This window comes from Colius striatus, chromosome Z (assembly GCF_028858725.1).
Source record: "Colius striatus isolate bColStr4 chromosome Z, bColStr4.1.hap1, whole genome shotgun sequence".
NCBI lineage: Eukaryota > Metazoa > Chordata > Aves > Coliiformes > Coliidae > Colius > Colius striatus.
In genome coordinates this window covers 19,197,655-19,222,280 of record NC_084790.1, presented here as the reverse complement: position 1 = coordinate 19,222,280, position 24,626 = coordinate 19,197,655, and the positions used below count along the sequence as shown (strand labels likewise).

Genomic DNA, 24,626 nt, shown 5'->3' with positions numbered 1-24,626 from the left:
AAGTACATTGATTGGTGTGCTAGCTGCTCCTGATTTGATTAATCAGAGGAACAGTAAAAGTATATTTGAAAAGAAATTAAGGCTTCTGCAAAGAATTCAGAGCTTCTCAGTAGATTATATAATTCTTCTGGCATCTTCTAAGCTGGAGTAGAAACTGTTAGAAGAGCAACCTGCACGTGGTAGCACTTCACATTAAAGCTTTGCTGTTAGTCATGGCAGTACTTGGGATCTACTTGGGCTAGAATTTAATATCAAATATCTTACTGCGGAATGGAATGATGAATCAAAACTGAGCTACATGAGCACCAACCGCTGTACTTGCCAAGACAAATGGAGACTCTAGTCACATAAGCTGTGACACATGAACCATGGGATTTCTGTAACATTTATTAAGATGATGCACCTTGCTCACATGAAGGCCTGATCCTAAGCAGACATTAAAAATTCCTCAGTCATATTCAGGTTGTGGATAGAAATAGCCTAGCTTCAGTCTGTAGATCCACCTGATCAAAGGCACTGTGCATTGAACTATATGGTCCTACAGTCGCTTCTCTATGGCATAATATGCTGAATATAGGACAGAAGACTGGTACCAGAGGTCAGTACTAAAGAGGCAAGTGTAACCTGCTTTCGCCAACTGTGTGAAGATTTTTTGTTAAAAAATATTAAGTTAAGCTGCTTTAGCGCAATTTGATCCATTACACTGTGATTACTTTCCTTTTTTTTTCTCCTTCTCTTTTAACTACCAACAGATCCAAAGTGTAGGAACAATTCCCACCTTCCCACACTGCGCACCGAGTTCCCCCCGAGCCCCCCGCCCTGGCCCAGCCTCCGCCCCGCTCCCGCCACCTGGCCCAGCCTCCGCCCCACTCCCGCCTCCTGCCCGGCCCAGCCTCCGCCCCGCTCCCGCCGCCTGGCCCAGCCTCCGCCCCACTCCCGCCTCCTGCCCGGCCCAGCCTCCGCCCCGCTCCCGCCGCCCGCCCCGCCCCGCCCTGCCCCGCCCCTCTTCCACCTCCCTCCTCGGCCCAGCCTCCGCCCTGCTCCCGCCGCCTGGCCCAGCCTCCGCCCCGCTCCCGCTGCCCTCCCCGCCCCGCCCCGCCCCTCCCCTCTTCCGCCTCCCTCCTCGGCCCAGCCTCCGCCCCGCTCCCGCCACCTGGCCCAGCCTCCGCCCCACTCCCGCCTCCCGCCCCGGCCCAGCCTCCGCCCCGCTCCCGCCACCTGGCCCAGCCTCCGCCCCACTCCCGCCTCCCGCCCCGGCCCAGCCTCCGCCCCGCTCCCGCCACCTGGCCCAGCCTCCGCCCCACTCCCGCAGCCCGCCCCGCCCCACCCCGCCCCTCTCCCGCCTCCCGCCTCCCGCCTCGGCCCAGCCTCCGCCCCGCTCCCGCCGCCCGGCCCGGCCCGCCGGAAGGGGCGGTGACGGGGGCGCGCCACAGCCTATCGGGGCTCCGCCGGAAGCGCGGCTCCTCTGAGCGCGGGGCCGTCCGGCGCGCGCGCGGATGTGAGCGGTGCGGGGACAGAGAGCGCCGGCCCCGGCGGGGCAATGCCGGGCAGGAAGTCCTCGAAGGAGAAGAAGCGGCGCCGGTCGCGTTCCTGCTGCCCGGAGGGAACGTCGGGGACGGGGGACAGCGCGAGGAAGCGGCGGAGCACCGAGTCCAGCCACGGTGCCGTGGAGGTAGCGCGAGAAGGAGGGATGGGAGGCCACGTCGCGGCCATGGTCGCCGCTTTTCCCGCTGTGCCTTGGGCTGTTAGGGCTGGCACCCGCTCGTGCCGTTTGATACGAGGCGCCCCCCCCGCCGGAGGAGCGAAGCCTGGCAGTGGGCTGGCCGTGGTTGTGCACGCTTCTCGGCCAGTAGCCTGCGGCTGGCTCCGTGCAGCTGCACGGAGGAGAAAGCTCGGGGGAACGGCGCGAACGGACTGTGCCCCCGCGGTCGCCGCGCAGAGGAGGCCGGCCGGCGGTTTCTTAGGGATGAGAGTGTAGGGCACAAGTCCAGAGGTGGCAGCAGCAGTGCTGCTCGTGATTGCAGGGTTGCGAGTCAATGCTGGGAGGGGTTTGTGCGTGAGTACAGAAATTTACCTGACGATCACTCCCGAGTTAATTGTCAAGATGCCAAAATGTAGTTCTGGCTGGGGTGGTTTTTTCATTTGTTCGTTTTTATCACTTTTAACTGTAGAGGGTTTCCACTGCTGTATTGAAAGTATATTTTTTGCCACGAAGCCCACTTCCATTCTCAGAAGTCTGTGCTGGGCAGGGAATTGTGTACCAATTTCCTTCTTATTTGGGTAGCTGTACATTATGAGATGAATGATGTAATTACACACCAAATCAGAGAGATTCCTTCTGCCTTAATGTGTGCTTTCATGTATAAGCAGCAACTAGGTATTTGCAGGTAATATTTTCTAACTAATAATCAAAAATATTTTTTTTGCCTCTTTCAAAATTTCCTCTGGCATAAAAATGACATCTGTAACCAAAAATGTGGCTTCTGTAATTCAGTTGCCTTGTGGACTGGAAGACTATTTGGAAGCCTAGAAATCTGCCTTAAGGTATACCTTGTAGTTATGAAGAGAAAACTGCTGTGAGCACAAATGAAACTGTAAGATTTTTTTTCTTCTCTAGTTCCCTAGAAAATGTGAACATTTTCCTTACCCTTCTTTGTTTTAGGAAGCAAAATGCAATATACAATCTGGAGAAAAAGTGGAAGAAGCTGAGCAGCCCAGTGATATAGAAGAAGGAGGGTTAGATCTCAGTGTGTTACTCAAACCTGTCAGTTTCTACATTGCAGACAAAAAAGAAATGCTTCAGCAGTGTTTCTGTATCATAGGAGAGAAGAAACTACAGAAGATGCTGCCTGATATTTTAAAGGTACCGAACACCACTTACCATTTATATACTTTTTTATAATTTTTGTAGCGGACTTCTAGCTTAAAAGCTGCCTGCCTATTTCTTAGGTAAACTTTATATATAGTGTTTGGAAGTAACATCTTTTAACAAATTGATATAGTTACTCTAGGTTACTGCTTTTTCTGCTGCTTGGCCATTGCTGAACTTCAGGCTGCTTTATTTGTGTACCATCTGTCTGTATTCGTTAATTACATGCAAAAGGAGTTTCATAATTATCTGGAGTAAATTCAGTAGTGTATTCATAAATACATTATTAATATAAGTTTGATTTCTGTTTGTTTCAGCTTAATTTCCTTCGATGGTATTAAATTAGTGTCTGAGACAAGACAATAAAGTCCCTTCTTGATAAACAGCCCCTGCAGCTCTAACTTCTGTGGACTTTAATGGTAGTACTAGTAGAGCCACTTAGAATGTAGACCTTTTGAGTCTTGTGAGCCTATACGGAAGAAGAGGCTGTAGGTGGAATGCCATTTGTATGCCTTTTTAAATTTGTTTTCAGTTTTTACCTTTGAGTTATATCGTTAACGTGAGACAGAACTTTGTATGCCACTCACTACATGTTTAAAACAGTCTTACTCATTTCTCGTCTCTGAGAGAACTGGAGCAGCTGGAGGCAGAGGCATTACTGAGTTTGAAAGGAAGTTTCCTGGTGCAGTAGAAGCACATCTGCAGTAGGGTTGTGAAAGTTACAATATGCTCAACACTTACTAGTTTTGATACTTGGATGTGGTATTTGAGTTCATTTTTAAGTGTGAAATTGTCACATTATTTCACCAAGAGGACACTGAGTAGTATGAAAGATGTGAAGGTAACTGGAGTGCCAATCAAATCTGTGGTAGCATGTGGTATGTATCAAGGGTGAGAACTGGAGCACGATTTTAATTTTGTTTTAATGTTTTCTTATGATACACCTCATTATGATACACAGCTGTTGGTATGTTGTTGGTAACGTTGTTTATTTCAGTTTGTGACCTTGGATTCAACAGCTGGCTCTGTTTTTTACAGGCTTAATTATAATCCACCTGCTTCTGAGTGAGGAAGGATTAAGAGTAATCAGGGCTATTGTTGTTTGCTCTTCCATACTTTGCACATGAGGCCCAGTGTTTCTATTGCTCAGTGTTGCAGCTGCAGTGACAACTCTAAGCTGTTGGTCAAGTAACTGATACTGTGTATTGCTTAAGTTTTCAAAAGTTAAACACCTCTCTGATGGTTTTCAACATTTACATCAATGCAGGTCAGAACAGGGAAGAGACTTGAAATCTGAGTTAAGCCTTCATTAGGTATAGTTGGGATGCTACTTACTGTTCATAATTAATTAGTCCCTGGAAATTTTTAGTAGCTTGTGGTCTGTCTGATCTATCTTTGTAGAACTGTTCCATGGATGAAATCAAAAGTCTTTGCTTGGAGCAATTGGAGCTATTGTCTGAAAAAAAACTGTTGAAGATACTTGAAGGTATGAATAAAACTTCTAGGCACCACTGTACACCAGATAACAGTCTGCCTCTAAACTGGGATTTTCACTCTGTTTCTAGCTCCAAAAAAACCCCCAAACTATGAAGTATATATGTGTATGTATATATATTAGTATCTTTTATGTACATATGCTAATAGTATATACATTGTCTGTGTGTATATAAATATGCTCACTTTCATCTTTTAAGCTTGGATGAAGTCATCCATTGATTCAGAAGCTATTAAGGGCTCATTCAGAAAACAGTAGTTCAAGCTGCTTTTCCTTAGTACTCAGACCAAGAATAAAAACTTTTAACTTACTGGAAAAACAAAACTAGGACTGGAGAATTATTATTTGAAATCCATTATTTTGTGTGAACTGATCTTGAGTTGCCCTGTGATTCTCTGCAGGGGAATTGTGACATACTGCAGTGCTAGTTCAATTATATTAGCAATTGCACTGAAGTACTGAATGTAGTTAAAGAGTTCTTGGTATATCCTTCTGCTCTGCTGAGACACACAGTTCATTTTCCTGAAGGGCATGACATTCCAGTATCCATTCAGTATCTTACTGAACTTACACTTGGTATTTAAGGGGTGCAGAATTTATTTGTAAAAATATTTCCATCTTTTCAATTAAGTGGAATTCTTGAAATTTGAAATGCTGCAGAGTACTTTCTATTCTATCTCCCATTCTTTATTTTTAGTGCCTACAGTATTGTACTAGCAATAGCTCTTTTCTTTGTCTTTGTAATAGAGTTTAACTGTAAAATACCAACCATATAGTAAACAGAAAACTCAGAAGTTTGTTTTTTACTAGGACTAATTTTAGAACATTTGCTTTAACTGAGAAGAAAACCCCTGCTTTTCTACTGATTTCAATAGAGTTATTCACCAAGAGTAAGCCTAACTGTGTAGCATTATTTATCTGCCTGAATTTTCATGTTTGAAACTATGTATGTCTAGGCAAGATTGGAGCTGATTCTGATACTGATGAGGAGACAGATGGAGGAGACAAGATTGGAAGTGAATCAGTCAGTCAGTAAGTAAAAGATAAAACACTTAAAAATTTAATTTAAGAATACTGAACATAGAGGGATATTTTCATGAGAAATGATCAAAGGAACATTGCAAGACTCAAGTGCCATATCCTTACATGATTAGTTCTATGACAATGAGATGTGACTTGTTATCAAGCGCTACATTTACAAGCATGGTTTTGTCACTTGATAACATAGAATGTGCCGTGGACACATCAGTGGACTTCATAGTGTTTTACCACCCACAGTTGTGTTATGGTAATTGAATATTCAACTACTCCTTGCCTGCAGCAGGAATGAAGTCATATGATGTAGGTTGACCCATTTTGAGGGAGGTAAAAGAGGCTGAGTAACCCTTAGGTTAGTGAATTGTGTATTTTCAATTCAGCTGAGATGTAGCCCTTCTCATCCACACTTATTTCTGATCCTTTTTCATTCCTACCCCAGCTGAAGCAGGATACTTAATCCATTTGTCTGTGGCAAGTAGGAAAGTTTCAGGAAAGCAACATCTGTAGGATCTAAGTTGCACTTCGGGATTCTTCTGTTTTTTCACTGTACAGATAATATTCCACTCTTAAGTAACAGAGAAACCAAACTAATTTGGTGTTTACGTTTTCACATAGCTGTGTTGAGGTACAGCAGAAGTAGAACTAAACAAGTTCTTTAACCACTGCTCCAATTACAAAAAACTGACAAAGGTAGGTCACCTTGTATCGCTGGTGAGAAAGATGTGCACAGTAACTGAAAGCAAAATCAAGAATGAAGTTTGTTTTTAAAAAATAGAAGCTATGAAATATTGATCAAAGTTACAGAGCAGTTTGCTTCCTTTGAACAGAAAGATTGAGGTGCCTTTGGTTCTTGTAGCTCTATCACCCCTCTGAACTGGCCAGGCAAGATGTATTGGTGTAGGAATTGTGGCTTTTCTTTTTATTTGTATGGTCGGTTGAAACATAGTACCTGTGTTTGTAGCATACTGTCTTAGAGCCTTGGCTTACAGGTACAGCTGTGTGCTAGCTCTAAAAACGAAAAAAAAAAAGGGAAAGCTTTTTGCATAATAGAGAAATAAAGAAGTAGGAAGAAACGGGTGAAATGAGGAAAGATAAGACTTTATATTAATCATTAAGCCTAGCGCTCATTAAGTAGAGCAGTATTATTCTTTCACAACTGTAAAGTATCACAAGCTTTTTTTACTAAGTAGGTCTAATCTTTGGACATTTGAGTTAACTGTTTTTGCAGCCTGTGTGTAAATAAGTATAAATGCAAGTTTGCAAAACCAGAAAACTTTGTCAGCTGAAACAGCAACAAGTCAGTTGGTAGGCAGGGAGACTAAAGATGCAACAGTGAAGAAACAGTGAAAACTGCATTCCTAAGATAAACTTTGGTTGTTTGTAGTAATATGTTTTTAAGTAACATTTGATGTTTAAATGGGTGAATTTGTTTTCCCTGGGAATAAAAAAGACATTTCAGAATTAAAAAACATTTTCCGTGTTTATATTCTCACTGTTGCTTCTTCCTAGCTTGTTTTCTTTACTATGCTTTTCTTGTAAATCATTGCTTTCTTCTGCATTCTGTTAGTCATGCAGTATTAAAGCTTTTTTGGTTTAAATACAACTTGTCGTAGTTGTTTTCATGGGCATGTAAACATGGAAGTGGAAAATGTTGATTACAAGTTTTTTTTACTAGAATAAGACTTATTAACTGATTGGAAGCATCAGTTTCTTTCTTTCATTGTTCTTCTTTAAAACAATAATTTGACAAATTATTACACCTTCAGCCATATCCATATATCAACAGAAGTCCGGAAAACTTAAATCGATATATCTGAAGAAATTCCAAATATATCAAATATACAGACTTTTATAAGAGTCTAGTTTGTACTGTGTTTTTTTGTCTATGCAGTTCTCAGGTTTTTGTTACTCTTCTGTGTTACTGCCTGCAGTGGAGTGCTGTTAAGTCAATAGAATTTCTGAATAAAAGGCATCCAACTAAATGACAATATTTAATTGAAAGGAGTCAGCCAATTAATGTGTTAAAAAAAACAAGCAGGCATTCCTCTCATCTTACTGAAAAGGTATTAGCATCTTCTTGAGCTATTTTTTCCCTGTTCCCTGCATTGGCTCTTTTAATACTCTCCAACAGAAGGAATGAAAGTAGGTTATTTGCTCTAGTAATAAAATGTGTATTAAAAAATACGCTAATATTATAGTGATCATGTGTTCATATGTGTAATATGAGTAAATGGTCTTTTGCTTTGAAAATCTAATGTACTTGTTTCTTCCATTGTGTGAAAATCTGCAGTTTGGTTTTTACTCTTTTGAGAGTTTATAAACTTCTTACTGCTTTGCAGTCAAGAGTGTTTTTTGCTTGGTTTGTGTTAGAAAGGTTAGCAGTTTAAAGGCTTGCCTTGTTTTAATACACTTTGCTCATAGGTACTGAGCTGTTCACAAGCATCCAATTGCCGTCTGATATTTACCAATCTAGGACAATTTGGTTGTTTTTCACCACTTGAAAGTCACTAAAATAGACTACATGAGTCACCAAACAGATACCTTACCTTTTTAAGTCTTATTCACTGTTTACTGTTCTCTTGGCATCCTGAGACTTCACTTGTAATCAGACTGATGGACTTTTTATAAGTCGTTAAACTGTTTGTATAGCATCTGTCATTTGAGATACCTTTCCTGAAGAGTACTACTTAATTGCTGTTATTTATTTTGCTTCTCATTTGTTACGGAAAACTAGCTTTGGAAGAAAAATTTGCAGGAAGCTTGCAAGGATTAGGGTGTCTAAAATATTTTTTTAGACTTGGAACTGCAAAGGCAAATTTTAATTTAGGAAGCTACATCATCTATGTATTAAGAGTAGCAGTTACTGATCTCAAGCCTCACTCTGGAGATTTAGGTGAATGTTACTTAAACACAATTAAAAGCTCTGTAAGGAACGTATCAGCATGACTGTTTCTCAAGTTGTCAGACTGTCTTCTAGTCCAGTATATTAAGATGTTTTTTTTCTGTCAAAACTTCCTAGTCTCTTACCTTAGTTACTACTGAAGTTTAGAGTCCCAGACACCAGCATCCAGATGTTATTGGCTTAATCTTTAGCTGTCTACTTCTTTGACCAGTACCCCTTTTTCTAACCTGTGGTCCTGTTTTATGTCACTCTGCATAATCTACTGGAGTTGTGGTACCAAATCACCATCAAACCCAGATTTCTGTGACACTATGAAGACTCCTAAAATTCATAGGCTCTGTACAGAACCTGTGTGTGTGATCTCACATAAACATTGCACTAGCATGGATATGTCAACATGAAAAGCTAGTGTAGGGCAAATTCAAATTTACAGTATTTGTCACCAACAAACTAATAGTTAACTTCTTTCTGCTGAAAAGAACATAGTGTGCAAATGTTCTATTATATAAAAAAAAAGACTGAGCTTATCTCTTGGAAGAGTGATTTAACTCTCGTCCTGAGGGAGAAGCATCTTTAAAGACTGCCCAAAAGACGGAGGTCCAAATTACTGTGATAACTTACTAGTATGACTTGAAAGAAAGAAGAGGTTATTAAATACCATGACTTAATTTTAGATTTGTGTATCTTCATCTCCCGTTGTTTGATGTTGTGCTCTTCCTTAAATTTATAATGCAAGATAGATGATTAGGAAAACATTATTTCTTGCGAAGTGAATGAGTGATGAGGCTAATGAGAAAACCTGAGCTGTGAACTGAAATTTTTCTGCTTGGCCACAAGGTGGTACAAAATGTCCACCTATTAAATGAAATAGTGATGGTTCACCAGGAAAGCATAAAATGTGCTGTGAATGTACATTCAAGTTCTAAAAATTCATGGTATGTCTTTAAAGGAGTGTGGTTTCTGTGAAATCATTGATAGCATTAAGGTAGCAGGAGGAAACTTCACAAGTTTTGATGTGTACTTTTAAAAAAATTTTTACCTGGTAATTTCTTTTTCATGTAGCTGTTAAAAAAAGGTCTAAATAATTTCATGGACGGTGTTTGAACCATGGAGGTCACTAAGTTTTCTGTCAAAGGGATATTGTAGTTTCTCAGTTAAATTTGGTATTAGAGCTCAGAGTGGTACCAGTGATTTGAAGTTTTGTGCAAGATCAGACTTTTTGAAATGACATGTTGCTGTTCAGTGCAGAGAGGACTAAGTTCAAAATGGTGAAGCCTGTGTGTGAGGAAGAATGAGACGGGGCAACCTCAGCAGCATTTTGCTCTTAGCGATAATCAGGATATATCACAAATAGGTTTTTTTTTTTTGTATAAAGTTGCTTAAAATTAAAAAAAAAAAAAAGGAGAAAAAACTGAAAAAGTGAGTCCTTCAAGATCTTTTGGACAGTCACGGGTCCCAGATCTGCCAGGCACCTCAGTTGCTGGCCCTTGGACATGAAAACCCACAAGTTTTACATCCCAACTACAGCTGCTATGTGTAGTTCTTGCGCGCACACACAGGCCTCTCTGGTAGCTGGTGCAGACCTGTGATTGGCCTCAGTAGCTGACATCCAGGCTGTTGAACTCTTGGGTATGTAGAAGGTCCTTCAATTTGCCTACTTGCAGATCCTGGTCTCTTTCAGGAGTTTTGCCTTGGATCTTACAGTCTGAGTCCCAGACCTCTCATCCTGCTTAGTGACTAGACCACCTCTGAGACTTGCTGGTGAATTACAAGCATCTGTATACACACTGATGGATGACATTGAAGTTCCCCAAGGAAGTGTGCACATTTTTCATTCTATCTAGTTTCTGATGGCATGGTTCTGCAGACCCTTATGATCTATGTTCCACTTTGCAGTTGCTGGCACTTAGACAGATGAATACACATGCACATCTACATATATACAGAAATTGATGTCCTTTCACTTAGAAAAATAGTATAGCAACAGAGTTCAGTTAGAGGGCAGGACAAACTGTGGTGATCAGGGTCAGCACTTGGCCAGGTAAAGGTACTGACCAGCAACCTGTTTAATGCTCTACTGACCCTTTACCTTCTGTTTTAATCTTTTGTTCCTCATACTTGGTTCTTTCTCAGTCTATCTTGATGTCTTCCTTTTAACACTTTTGGTTCTTCCTCTAAATATCCTATGCTGTTAGGTGTTCTATCCTTCACTTGACACCTACCAGTATGTTTTATACAATTCTGAAATGTTCTTTCCCAGCATCCTATCCTATGCATCCTGTCCCTCTGCTCCTGTAGACCGTAACACCCTTCAGCCTATAAAGTGGTTTTGTGGTTTTTTGTGTTTTTTTTTTTTTTTAGCTTACTGCTCTTACTAGGCTTTATTCCCAGACAATAGACTGATTGCTTTTTGTTCACAACAGCAACTTAGGTAGGGTGGTCTCTCTGCAGTGATGAAGTTACCAGAGTTCCTATGGACACTGGGTCTTTGTGCTTCTGGTGACTCATCAGTAAGTGCATAATCTAATGGATTGAACAGTGCAATGGAGAACTGAGTGTGATAAGCCTTGGCAAGTGATAGAAGAGCAAAAGCTGAAGTTTCTGGGAATGTGTGCTGTGACAACATCATGGACAGGTTTAGCTGGTGGTCTGTGCTGACATCTGGCCTAACCCCACCCCATAAAGGAGGTGAGTAGGGAAATGTTGCTACCCAGGAGTCTGACACTGTCTCAAAGCAGAGGACTGGTAGGCTTTGGTCCTAAGCTGGAGCCTGGCACTATGTTGTGGTTTGGCCCAGCTAACACAGCAGCACCACCACAGTCTCTCACTTGGTGTACCCATTCACACCCACCCTCATTAGGATGGCAGAGGCCCCAGCAAAATGGGAGGAAAAAAAGTATACAAGGTTGTTGTGGATTAAGACAAGGGCAGGGAGGACTCGCTGCCAGTTACGGTTACGGGCAAAACAGACTCCAGTACTCAACTTAAGAAAATAGGAAAGTTTATTCTACAAGAAAAAGAACAGAATAAAAGCAAAAAGGGAGTAGGATGATGAGAAAATTCCAACCAGCACCTTAAGCTCTCCCTCCCCCATCCCTCCTTTCTTCCCAGGCCCAGCTCACTGCTCCCGATATCTCTACCTCCTCCCCCCTCAACGGCTCCCGGGGGCAGGGAGTGGGGGATGTGGTCAGTCTCTCACAGATGGGCTCTGCTGCTTCTGTCTTCTCAGATGAGGACTCCTGGCATTCTTCCCCTGCTCCAACATGGGGTTCCTCCCCTGGGACACAGTCCTTAACGAACTTCTCTGGTGTGGGTTGTTCCCAACAGCTGCGGCTTCTGCCAATACAGGGTCCCTCACACGGAACGCAGTCCTTGGTGAATGTCTCTGGAGTGGATTCTTTGCCACGGTTGCAGTTTCTGCAGTTACAGGGTCCCTCTCTCGGGACAAGGCCCCTTCTGGGCATAAGTTTAATGAGCTGCTTTGTTGTGGATTCCTCCTCACAGTTAAAGCTGTGGATATTGGGTCCCTTCCTCGGGACACGACCTGCTCAGGCCATAGTGATAAAGGGTCCCTCCTTCAGGACACGGCCTGCTCCAGCCATGGTCACTGTCCCTGGTTCGGGGCCTTTAATGAAGTGAATCGCTGCCCCTGGTCTGGGGCCAGCTTTAGCAGAATGAGTCTCTGCCCCTGATATGGGCTCATTATCAAAGTGAGTCTCTACCGCTACTGCGGGGTCTTTAAAGAAATGCAAATAAATCTCAGCTTCACCAGTCCTCTCCATAGAATGCAGGGGAGTCTCTGCTCCAGCACACCTCCTCCTCTCTTTCATCACTGACCTTGGAGTCCGCATGGTTGTTTCTCTCACTGTTCCTACTCCTTGCACCACCACCAGCCAGAAGGAAAAGAAGGAGCAGAAAAAGGAAGAAGATGGAGGAAGAAACCTCCTCTTCCAGCTTCTTCGTAAAAAGTGATCATGGAGGTGTCTAATTGTCTCAGCCCCAGAAGTGGGTCTGGCTCAGAGCTGGGGAGAGTTGTGAGCAACTTCTTACAGGAGCCATCTTTACAGCCCCTTCCCCCTTACCAGAAAAGGCTGTAATGTCAAACCTGTTAGGAGTGCTGAGAGGGTGTTTCCCAGAGCTAAACTGTTCAGGCTCACTGAGTGAAGTCTCAGTTAACTCCTGACTGTAGGGGTGAGTCTCCTCACAGCCTCTTCTCTCCCAATCCACTTAAGGAATTGAACATGGTAATGTCCTGTTTTCTGATTTTCCTTCTCCCCAACAATGGCAGCAAGACAGACTCTGATTAACATGTCTCAGATGTTACCTACAGCTGACCTACTTCTATGTGTTGAATTCCTGGGTTTATTCTACATCTAACAGGTGAGGGCTGTAATCCATCTTGCAACACCTCTGGCCTTTGTAGTAAAAGACTGATGACTGGAATAGAAAATAAATGAGCAAGCTCTCTTTGTTGATCACGAGATAAGAGTTTAATTAATTTCCTAAAGGAGTTAGCTGTATTTACAGAACATCCTGCTAAAGAGATGAAGAATCCATCCTACTAAACAGTCTATTCCCAGTTTATTACAATGGTATTTAACAGTATTTTCTTTCTTTCCTTCCTTCCTTCAGGTGCAGAACATTGAAAAACTTTTTTTTCCAGGTGCTATGTGCATATGAAAACAGCTACACATTCTTCTTAATCAATTAGTGCACACTGCCACACACATTTATGTTGTAATAGCTGCAAAAAGTGGGAGAATCAGAAGAATCTGTGGATTTGTAACGTTTCGTACTAAAGCAAAGGAAATGGTAGTCAAAATAACTGCCTCTAAGACAAACACAGAAGTGTTTTGGTGTGCTTCCTCCTGACAGCCATTGGACACAAGTATTTTCAGGAGCATGGGAAAAATAGAACTGTATTCAACTTTAGGAAAAGTCTTCAGGCCATTACTTAAAAGCAATTTGTTAAAAGTCATTGTATTTACGTCTGTGATACTAGAATACCGCTGTCCTTTTTATAGTGCTGTTTAGCTCTCACAGACAGGATAGTTGCATTGATTCCGTATTAGTATGTATGAAACCAATGCTATGCCAACATTCAGAGTAGGAAAATTGACAATTCTACCCTCAAAATACTCACTAGACATGGCAATTTAATTATTTTTTGTGATTGTGGGTCCTTCTGCCTTCCATCTCCCTGTGTATTTCACAGTATTTTCACTAGTACATGTGAAATATGTGAAGGACAGGGACATTTCACAAAAATATCTCTTCTTTATCCTTTCTGTAAGGCACACACAGGTCAAAAGTATTGATATTCACGCAGAAGAAGTAGAGAAATGCAGATACTAAACATAATTTAACAATTGAGTTGCATTTCTTTTTACAAAGTATCTCTTTTGAAACTGAGATGGTGATGTAGGAGGGGTGGATGGTGGTGAGTTGATGATAACTTCATGAAAATACCTTCATCATTTCAAAAGAAAACAGCAAATATTATTTGAATGCAAGTGAAACTATTTTTTGCTTGACAATTCATTTTGATTTCTAAATAAAAGTTCCTAGTATTAGGGAGGGCCTACCAGTGAGGCTTGTTATTCTGAAAGGCCTAAGGTATAGTGGAAATAATTGCTTTATCCTTGTGTATTGGTAGGCAAAGTAAAAACCCCTCATTCCCAATTGCTTACATTAGCACTCTGAATGTTCCTTTGGTCTTTATTTATACTGCAGCTGGCCTGTTGGCCTACTACAACATAGTTTCTTTAGTTAAAGTAAATGTTTATTAGAGAAGTTGTCTTAAGTTATGAAAGACATAGATAAAATATCTTATTTGCTTCCAGACAGGACAACAGTATAGATTCTACTTCTTCTCTGAGAGAAGACAACAAGCTGGAAGGTCAAGAATCAAAACAAGGTATGTAGTGGAGAAAGATAGAATTTTGTTTTCTTGATGTTGGGCAGTGACTAATTCTAGATAACTAATAGCTCTCTTTTGAACAGTAGGTGTGATCAGAGAAAAATATCCTCTCAGAAATCAGCTATTGTAGGGTTCCAACCTCTCCCTTTGACCTAATTCCAGAAAAAAATCTGTGAGATTGGAGAGGTTTTTTGTGTATAGAAGCAAACTGCAGTGCTTCAAAGTTTGCTAGTTTAGCTTCTGGCAAGACTCACTTGGCTCTTCATATCAATTTTTTTCATCTGAAGAGGAACTTCAGTCGTTTCAATTTCTTGGCATATAAGTGATTGTGAATACTGCCATTACATTTGCTGAATTCTTCAAGAGTCTGTTTGACTTTCTTTTGAGGTGATCATAAGAGTCTGCAGTACTCTGTTTTGGCGTTCATAGAAATCCATTATAATAATTGTTTGCAAAAGGACTGCTTTCAGTTTAATTTCATTTTTTTAGTCTTGGCATATAATGCTTTGCTTTGAGGAGAGATGAGGTCCAAGGGATTGTGCTTGACACCTGTAATTCCCAATAACTGACATATCATACTTGAAGTTAGTGTCAATAGAGGTACACACTCAAATCCTTGAATCTTTTAATGAATGTTGTGTCTTCTATATTTTCTCTTATTAAATACAAAAATGTTGTGGGTGGGACATTCAGGTACTGCCGTGATTGGCAGAACAGAAAATGCAGTTTCAGGTTAGTTAGTTTTACACATTTTAATATCTGCTGCATAAGGAAACAGTTTTCTATAACAGTGTCTATTCTATTCCAGTCGTTGAATTGGCATCATGTAACAACTGCCAGTATTGTTTTGTGCATGAGGCACTAGAATTGTAAGTGTTTCTGTCTCAATTTATTTTCATTTGGACTAGCTACATGCAGTAACATCAGAAATAGCTTTTCCAATCAAAGAATATTGCAGATTTTTATAAGCTATGTTTCTCTTCTGCAAAAATCCAACATTACTTGCTTCCTGCAACTTCTGTTTCACAATTCAGAATGTTGTCTAAAAGATATCTCTTGGAATAACTTTGTGAAAAATGATTTTTTTTTTCTGAAGTAATTAGTGAAGAGAATTAAATGGAGAAAGAAAGAATCAGAACTTTCAGGAGCAGGTTGCTATGGCTATGTGAGGAATGCTTTAAACATTGCTTTTGTGCTCTGTGGAGTGACCTTTGACAGATCTCCTACAGATCTCATCCACTTTCGTATTATCACAGGGAATTGATGACTGTTGCAGGTGATTGCTTCCTTGCTGTTTTTTATGACTTAATCATCCAGAATATCATCATGACTCTGGGCTATAACAGTGGCTTCACTCAAGACGTTGGCTTTAAAGAGCTTTTGAGAATATCAATATAAATTAGAAAGTATAACTTTAATGATTCTGCTGAGCTGCAGCCTGTGATGCTATAAGAAAATAAGAGAAGATAAGCAAAAGTGCAGTAAAAAAAAACAAAAAAAGAGAATTTATTGCATCTAGCAACTGTATAAAGTAAAAGTTATCAAAAAGAAAAAGATAATGGAAATAATAATTTCCCAATAATGAGAAATTATCTTTATTTTACTGGGTAAAATTACAACTGCAAAAGAGAGAAGTACATCAGCTAAACATATACAAGCCTATAAGCTCATATGAATGCTGTTTTATATAGTTTTAGAGGCTCCAAAATTCTGAATGAAACCCAAAGTAGCTTTGCCTAGCTTCCTGGAGCAGGCATGAATATGACTGTTAATATTTTGTTTCCACTTAACATGTGACCAGTACCAAAAGGAATCCCAAGATGATTTGGCCCCAGCTGGCAGTAGACACCCACCAGCTGCTCAGCAACTCCTCCCCTAGTAGGGTGAGGGAGATGATGGGTAGAGCAAAAATGAGAAAAACTCATGGGGCAAGATAAGGATGATTTAATAAGTGAAACAAAACTTGTGCATTGAAACAAAACAAAATGGGATGTTTATTCACTACTTCTCATTGGCAGCTGGATTTTTAGCCATTTCCTGGAAAGCAGAGTCTTAGCATGCTTAACAGTTATGTAAGAAAACAAGTGTCATAACCACAACCAACCATCTTTCCTCGAGCTTTTATTGCTGAGCACAATATCATATAGTAAAGAATATTCCTTTGGTCAATTGGGCTCAGCTGTTCTGGCTGTGTACCCCTCCCAGCATCTTGCACACCCCTGCTTAGCTGAGGGATCAGAGACAGAATGAGAAAGCCCTGAGGCTGTTGAAACAGCAGTATGTTATCAGCATTGTTTCAGCAACAAATCCAGCACCTGTGCAGCTTGCTGTGAAGAAAATTAGATCCATCCCAGCAAGACCCAAAACAAAGTCAGTTTCTCATTGGCAGTAAATTAGGATGGGTGTGCTCAGAAGTTAATTTTCAATCTTTGAACTACATCATTGAAGCACCTCTTTTTTTGGTCCATGGAGATAGATCATAGAATCATTTTAGTCGGAAGAGACCTTTGAGTCCAACCACTTACCTAACACTGCCAAGCCATGCTTGCGGGTTGAGCAGGATATTAGCTAAATGCTTACTGGTGCCATGCAAAAACACAGAAAAATTTCCATTTCATGATCTAATTAGTATGTACATTGTTTCTTGCAAGTTAATGTTGAAAAGATGGTGTTCAAAATTTCTTTGGTAGTATAAGAAACAGATAGAAGTGCATCTGAAACTGAAATATTAATCTCGAAGTAACTGTCACAGTAGAAACAGGATAAAACCACTTAGAATTTAAGGCCTTGATATGTTCATCTCTTATGAATACTTTTTATATACATCGCTATAAGGAGAATCTTTTAGAGTTTCAGAATAGTTTGGTTTAGGCTTTCAGTTTTTATTGCATCAAAATTGTGATTTATTTTACAAAAAAACAAAGACACAAAATGTATTTATTTTTTTTTAGAATTTTTTTTTTCCTGTCAGCTGTGATTAGAATGTTAGAAGTGCCATATACTTTGGCCGTATATGTTCCTATATGTGCTGTGTTTGCCAGGATGGTGGGCAGCTTTTGGAATCCAGAAAATCCAGTATCAGGTGCTGGATTGATAACTGCATAAGATCCTATCTCAGGAATGTGTTCTCAGACAGCATAATGTGCAGGATTCCTAAACTGAGACAAATCATAGCTTGTGATCATGAGTGACGATCTGAAGATCATTTTTTAGTGTGTTTAGAAATAAAGTCTTTATTCCAGGATCAATGAAACTTTTGGAGTTGTTTTAAAATGTTACTATGGTTTACAGATCCAACTCTTTTTTTTTTTTTTTTTTTAATGAGAATAAAAAATCCTTCCCCCTTCCTTCCTCTGTCCTTCTGCCTTCTCTTTAGTTTTTTTTAAGCAGTGAAAGTGTATTTATAGCTTTCTTAGTAGTCGGTATTGACTACTTTTTCACACCACCAAGGTAGCAGAAGTGTCCTAAACCCCAAGTAAAATAGATCTTTTCTAAGATTTTTCTGCACTGCTTATGAATTAAAACCAAATGCAAGCAGATACCAAAAGGCATTTTAAAATATTTTAAAGAAGAGTAGTATTTTTCTAAAGGCTTATTTTGTTTTCCGTTAAAAGCAAAAGTGGTCTCTGTGAAAGTTGATTGATGAAATGGATCCTGAACAAGGAACAATTCAATTTTTCTAATCCATACTCTACTGGAAGTCTTTGTACAGAACTTCCTTCTAACATGAGGAGCCTGTATAAAAACACAAGAAGAAAATACAAATCACTATGTGCAAGGAGAGCTTTTTGCACTTCACAGTTGTCAAAAAGTCTCACATTCTTTTTGTTGCATTTTTAAATATTTCTTGAGCGATAAAAGACACCAAAACATTAATAGTGTGAACCAAAGACTTGTAGAAATGTTGTTTCAAAGATGCTTCACTCTTCTGAAAGGGGAGAGAATTGTTTGTATTGTATCCGAAACCTTTTTTAAAGGAACATTCTTATTGAGAGGAATTATTTTTAAAAAATTTCCTGAAGTTTTCCACAGTAAAATATAAAATGTTAACATCTTGAGCAAAAAAAGTCAATGACAGGAAGATGATTAAAGGTATTGAAATCATAGGTCCCCACTGTGTTAGACTGCATTATCAATAGGGGTTTTTTTTAACAGTTTGAATGTCAGTAGGATTCTGATTGCCTGATGTTAAAAAAGAGCAATTCACAGGGGAATGAATTACTTGGGTTTCCAGTACATTGGTGGTTTTGTTGTTGATGATCAATCCTTGCAAATCAGTACTTCTAGCCTTGCAGATTTGAGGTTCAGGAATAAAAGTTACGGATAGATGAAACTAGCAATTCCAAAGAAACCATCACTTCAGTGTGAGGGAACCTTTTAAAACCACATGTCAACATACTAATTTTAGGAATCAGAGAGCACAGAATTGTTTTGAGATCATTGAATCCAATCTACTTCTAATCCCTTCAGCACAATTACAACAATGAAAGTTCCCCATAATCATTCTGTTCTCTAAATTTTTCAGTCCTTATTTTGCACGTTACCTCTCTCACTTACTATCTTTATCTTGAACTCCTATTGATCCCAGGTTCCTGGGCTTTGGCACCAAAAAGCTTGCTGTGGTTTAACCCTGGCTAGGTGCCTGGAACCCACCAAGGCTGTTTTATCACTGTCCTAAACTAGTCAGAGGAGAGAAAATAAAATAAAAGGCTTCTGGGTTGAGTACAGGGAGATCACTTGGCAATTACTATCACAAGGCAAAAGCCTCAACTTGGGGAGAATTTGGATTTATCAAAGTCATGGGTTTTTTTCCCCTTTGCTCTGTCTGGGCAAAACCATGACATTAATATAATGATGTCGTGGTTTGGCCCAGCTAGCACAGACAGCAGCACCAGGCTCTCGCTCTGTGCCCCATTCACACCCACCCTCAATAGGATGGCAGAGGCCCAGCAAAATGGGAGGAAAAAGATTGTTGTGGATTAAGACAAAGGCAGGGTAGGCTCACTGCTAATTACGGTTCTGGGCAAAACAGACTCCCGTACTCAGAGAGAAAATTCGAACTAGCACTTTAAGATCTCCCTCCCCCATCCCTCCTTTCTTCCCAGGCCCAGCTCACTGCTCCCGATATCTCTTCCTCCTCCCCCCTCAGCGGCTCAGGGGGGCCGGGAGTGGGGGATGTGGTCAGTCTCTCACAGATGGGCTCTGCTGCTTCTGTCTTCTCAGATGAGGATGACTCCTGGCATTCTTCCCCTGCTCCAACACAGGGTTCCTCCCCTGGGACACAGTCCGTAACGAACTTCTCTGGTGTAGGTTGTTCCCAACAGCTGCGGCTTCTGCTGATACAGGGCCCCTCACATGGGACACAGTCCTTGGTGAATGTCTCTGGAGTGGATTCTTTGCCACGGTTGCAGTTTCTGCAGTTACAGGGTCCCTCTCTCGGGACAAGGCCTCTTTTGGGCATAAGTTTAATGAGCTGCTTTGTCATGGGTTCCTCCTCACAGTTAAAGCTGTGGATATTGGGTCCCTTCCTTGGGACACGGCCTGCTCCAGCCATGGTCACTGTCCCTGGCTCGGGGCCTTTAATGAAGTGAGTCACTGCTCCTGATCTGGGGCCAGCTTTAGTAGAATGAGTCTCTGCCCCTGATATGGGCTCATTATCAAAATGAGTCTCTACCGCTGATGCGGGGTCTTTAAAGAAATGCAAATAAATCTCAGCTTCACCAGTAAAATGCAGGGGAGTCTCTGCTCCAGCACACCTCCTCCTCTTTTTCATCACTGACCTTGGAGTCCGCATGGTTGTTTCTCTCACTGTTCCTACTCCTTGCACCACCACCAGCCAGAAGGAAAAGAAGGGCAGAAGAAGAAGGAAGAAGATGGAGGAAGAAACCTCCTCTTCCAGCTTCTTCTTAAAAAGTGATCGTGGAGGCGTCTAATTGGCTTAGCCCCACAAGTGACCATGACAATCAGTGGTTAGAATGAAGTAGGAAAATGAGAAATAAAAGCTGAATCTTGAAACACCTCCCTTCACCCCTCCCTTTTTCTCAAGTTTCTACCTCCTCCCACTCAGCAGCATGGGAAGATGGGGAATGGGGGTTACAGTCAGTTCATCATAGATGGACTTTGCCACTGCTTCCTCTTAGGGGGAAGACTCCTCACACTTCCCACTGCTACAGTGTGGGGTCCTTCCCACAGGCTACAGTTCTTCACAAGCTGCCTCAACACGTTTCACCCATGAAGGAAGTAGTCCTGCAGGAACAAACTGCTTCAGTGTGGATTCCCCCATGGGGTCTCAAGTCCTGACAGCAAATCAGATCCAGTATGGATTCCTCTCCCTGTGAGTTCCTAGGTCCTGCCAGGAGCTGTTCTAGTGTGGGCTTTCTGCAGAGTCACAGCTTCTCTCAAGCATTCACCTGCTCTAATGTGGGGATCCTCCCTGGGCTGCAGGTAGATCTGTACTGCACTGTCGCATGCATGGCTGCAGGGGCAGGGCCTGCCTTACCATGGGCTGCAGGGGAATCTCTGCTCTATGTGTGGAATACCTCCTCCCCTCCTCCTTCACTGACCTGGGTGTTTGCAGACTCCCTTCTGTGCTGCAGTTTTGCCCCTGGCCAATAACTCTTCCCATTCTCCAATATGGTAATCACAGAGGCATTACTTCTGTCAGTAGTTGACTCAGCTTTGGTCAGCAGTGTCCATCTGGAACTGGCCCTGTCATATACAGGGGAGGCTTCTAGCAGCTTTTCACAGAAGCCACCACTGTAGCCCACCTGCTACTAAAATGTTACTGTGCAAGCCCACTACAGCGCCGGATCAAGCAGGTCAGCAGATTGCTCAAGACAATGTGCTTTTGGGTTTTGAATGTGTGCAGGTGTGGATGCAACACAACCTGGCTGAGAAACCTATTCCAGTGTTTGACTGCACAGTAAAAAAGTTTTTACAGTTATTAAGATGGAATTTCCTATGTTTTAATTTTGCCTACTGCCATTAGTCCATCAATGTGCAGTTCTCAGAAGGGTTTGTCTCCCTTGTCTGCATACTTTCCCATATTTTAACATGAGGATTAACATAAATTAAAAAACCCCACCACAGGTGTGAAATGCTGTCTGAATATGTATTAAATACAGAATATTTTTGACATTATAGACTAAAAGTAGCTTACATAAGAATGTAAGCTTTCTTTGAATGTCCATGGTAAGAAATTATATATATTTCAAAACCACAGATCTTTAGCTCTAAACCCTCACTATGAGTTAACAAGGTACACAGACGTACCTTTGGGTAGTGGTGCTACCAAAAGCAGTTACCATAGCCTTTAGAATCAGTAACAACATCTGACTACAGATTATTCATTTTAAGCAGAAACCAATACTACTGCAAGTTCCCATAAATTTGATTGTTAGTGAAGAAAAGCAATAGTGTGTCTCAAACCAAATTGCGAGAACAGTTAGTCAGGTTCTGTTAGACTTCTGCTTTTATTTTATTGTCCTGCCCCTTCTAATGAATTTTTTTAATGAACTCAGATTCTTACCCAACATTAAAAACAAATGCAATCATTTTCTCCATGTTTTTAGTGGTGAAATACATAATGATAGATTCTGAATAGTTTTTCTATAAGTGGAGTTTCTATTAATTTTTAGTACTGTGCCTGATTAGCATTCTGCTTCTTCTAAATTACATAAAACAGTTTTGAAGTGTCACTTTAAAAATTGTGGTTTGAAAATTAAGTTTACTTTAAAGATAATTAATCAATTTTGTACTGCAGAGGCTTCCTTGTGATATAAAACCTTATGACATTTTAATTAGGAAAATAGATCATGTAACTCCATAGGATGGAATAAATTTTACTGGTACTGCAGCTTTGCTATACTGCATGTTCTTCTAAATTGGCATAAAAATGCATTAACACTTGTCTAAATTAGATCAGCCCTTAAATTTAGAGAAAAAGAAGAGACATTAGTTGTCTTCAATGCGTGGATCTTTTTGTCACTCTTTTAATCTGCAGAGAAGCACTTTAAGCAGAAGTGATCTTGCAAGTTGAAAGAAAAAGGGTTCTGTTGGGCGACTGTGTGATTGTTGTATTTATGTTACAGGCAAAGGAGAAGATAGTGATGTCCTCAGCATAAATGCAGATGCATATGATAGTGACATAGAAGGCCCATGCAATGAAGAAGATGGCCCAGATGTGCAAGAAAACACTGCCAGAAGTGGAGCCGGTCAGATAGATGACCTTCAGAAGGACATTGAGAAAAGTGTGAATGAGATACTGGGGTTGGCAGAGTCCAGCCCAAAGGAGGCCAAAGCAGCAACCTTAGCCATTCCTCCAACAGAAGATGTTCAGCCATCAGCACAGCAGCTGGAGCTTCTGGAGCTCGAGATGAGGGCCAGGGCTATTAAAGCTCTGATGAAAGCTGGTGATGTGAAAAAACAGCTCTGAGATTGTTTAAATTTAATTTTCAGTGTCTGTTTTGAAGGATGTGATGTCTGTTCTCTTCATTGCTAAGCTCAGTTTCAGTTGGGTATGACATTCCTCATTCAAACCCTGTTGTGTATCCTGACCTGTGGCTTAAGCCACTGATAGTTGGTTTCATTGCCTTTGCTGTGCTGCTTCTATGGCATATGCAGGCAGGGTGGTCTGATGCTTCACTGAAATCAAGTCTCTTGGTACTGGATCCTCAGGGACTCATACAACCTATAGAGCTATGCCAGGAAGAATAAGAAAATCAAGTCCTTTATAGCTTCATGGTTAGAAATTATCAACTTTTTTATTTATTGGCAACTTGTTAAAGTACATGAGAAATTGGATTTATATGTGCTTCATTAAAAATACCATTTTGAAGAGGTCTTTTGTTGTGTGACTGCCTTCAGCAGTCTATGATAAGATTTGAGATTGCCTGCTTCTCCTTAGGGCCCAGTTCATCATAATGTACCTGCTCTAGTTAAAATGAATGATGATTCACTTAAAAGCGCACTTAATTTTTTGAAAGTTGAATTCCTAAAAGGGAGAGGTTTTTTTCCTTTCAAATAAACAGTTGAACCATGTTATTTTCAGAGTTATGAAAGTGCCTGAAAGTGATGAATACCAGAGTTTTTATACTGTTGGTCATGTAATTTTGTCACTCTTCTCCGTTGTTTGTCTTCTGTATCATAACTGAAATAAATAAAACATTTTTCCTTGACTTTGAAGCTTTTTTATTGAGCATTTGCACATGATTTGGGGCAATGCATCGAATCACTATTTAGAAGACCTTGAGTTTTTAACATCTAATGTAGACATTTCTTATCCCCTGTAAACAGGGAAATCCACTTAATTTCTGTGTAGAAGATTAAATCCTTTATTTTGTAAGATTTCAAAATAGTAATTCTACTTTTATCCATGTCAAGAGTATTTCATTGTATATAAATTGTATGGTAGGATTAATTTTACTGCTATGGTTTCTTACTACAATTATTTCTGATTTTGTTTGTTGATTAGTGCTGGGTTTATACTTGGCTCGTAATCAAATGCATGTTAAAATATTTGTGTGTATTTGGTTACACACACAGACAAAGTGATTTTTTTAAGTTACAAAGTTTGCAAATGTTGTCCTTGTTAAGGAAAAAGATGTATTACATATTGTTACTCCTGATTTCCCTTGGTTGGTACTCAGAAAGCAAATTAGGTGCTTTGCAACACTAGCATAGATAATTTCCACAAGCTATTTCATAGTATTTCTGAAGACCTTGTTCTATTTAAATATTAGGTCTTGAATTCTCTTGCAAGTTCTATAGTTTTCTTTCACCTTCACTTTTTTTCTTTCCCTTTTCCCCTTCTTTTTTTCTCCTTTTAACCCTTTTTCTACCCTTTTCCCTTTCTTTATTGACAAGTCAATCACATTGTTTTTAGAAACAGACTTTGTGTATATTTCTTAAAGTATGATTAATTTCCTCTAGAATCAACAATATTCTGAGTTAAATGGTACCAAAATAGTGCAGTGTAAATTTGATTATAAACTAAAACCTTTATTACATACAGCTTAGAAAATTGTAGTGTATGTTCACTAAGTGATGGCAGTGGCCCGGTTAAATTTTACCTGACTATAATCACTTATTCATGGCAATAATATTTTCCTGTTATTTTTTAGCAAATGGAGAATATAAGTTGAGTGTATATATCCGATTCAAAGGGTGAGCATTCCAGAATATATGTGTCATCTTCAGTTAATTTTATTTGGCCATTTGGTGAACTTGGGACTTATTTACATAAAACAAAACAGAAGCGGGTAATGATAAAGCTGGCAAAACCTAAGCATGCTGATTTGTTATTTGTGAAGTCACAGGTTGGTGGAACTATGTTAGACTGTAACAGTAAGTTTTACTACCACTGTACATAAATCCTCAAGGTACTGAATTCCTGACTTTGCCT

At 40.5% G+C, this 24,626-nt stretch overlaps 1 protein-coding gene across 1 annotated transcript; it reads left to right on the top strand.

The window, feature by feature from the left end:
* Positions 1–1,456: 1,456 nt before the first annotated feature.
* On the top strand, positions 1,457–23,383 carry CAAP1 (caspase activity and apoptosis inhibitor 1). The gene is made up of 6 exons (XM_062018323.1): positions 1,457–1,672; positions 2,663–2,863; positions 4,271–4,355; positions 5,321–5,396; positions 14,148–14,221; positions 22,315–23,383. The coding sequence occupies exons 1-6, from the start codon at positions 1,541–1,543 to the stop codon at positions 22,656–22,658; spliced, it is 912 nt and encodes a 303-aa protein (XP_061874307.1). The 5' UTR covers positions 1,457–1,540; the 3' UTR covers positions 22,659–23,383.
* The last annotated feature ends 1,243 nt before the right edge of the window (positions 23,384–24,626 follow it).

Coding starts and splice junctions, on each gene's coding strand:
- CAAP1 (XM_062018323.1), top strand. CDS start 1,541: ATGCCGGGCAGGAAGTCCTCGAAGGAGAAGAAGCGGCGCCGGTCGCGT. Junction 1,673..2,662: donor CCAGCCACGGTGCCGTGGAG/GTAGCGCGAGAA, acceptor TCTTTGTTTTAG/GAAGCAAAATGCAATATACA. Junction 5,397..14,147: donor GGAAGTGAATCAGTCAGTCA/GTAAGTAAAAGA, acceptor ATTTGCTTCCAG/ACAGGACAACAGTATAGATT.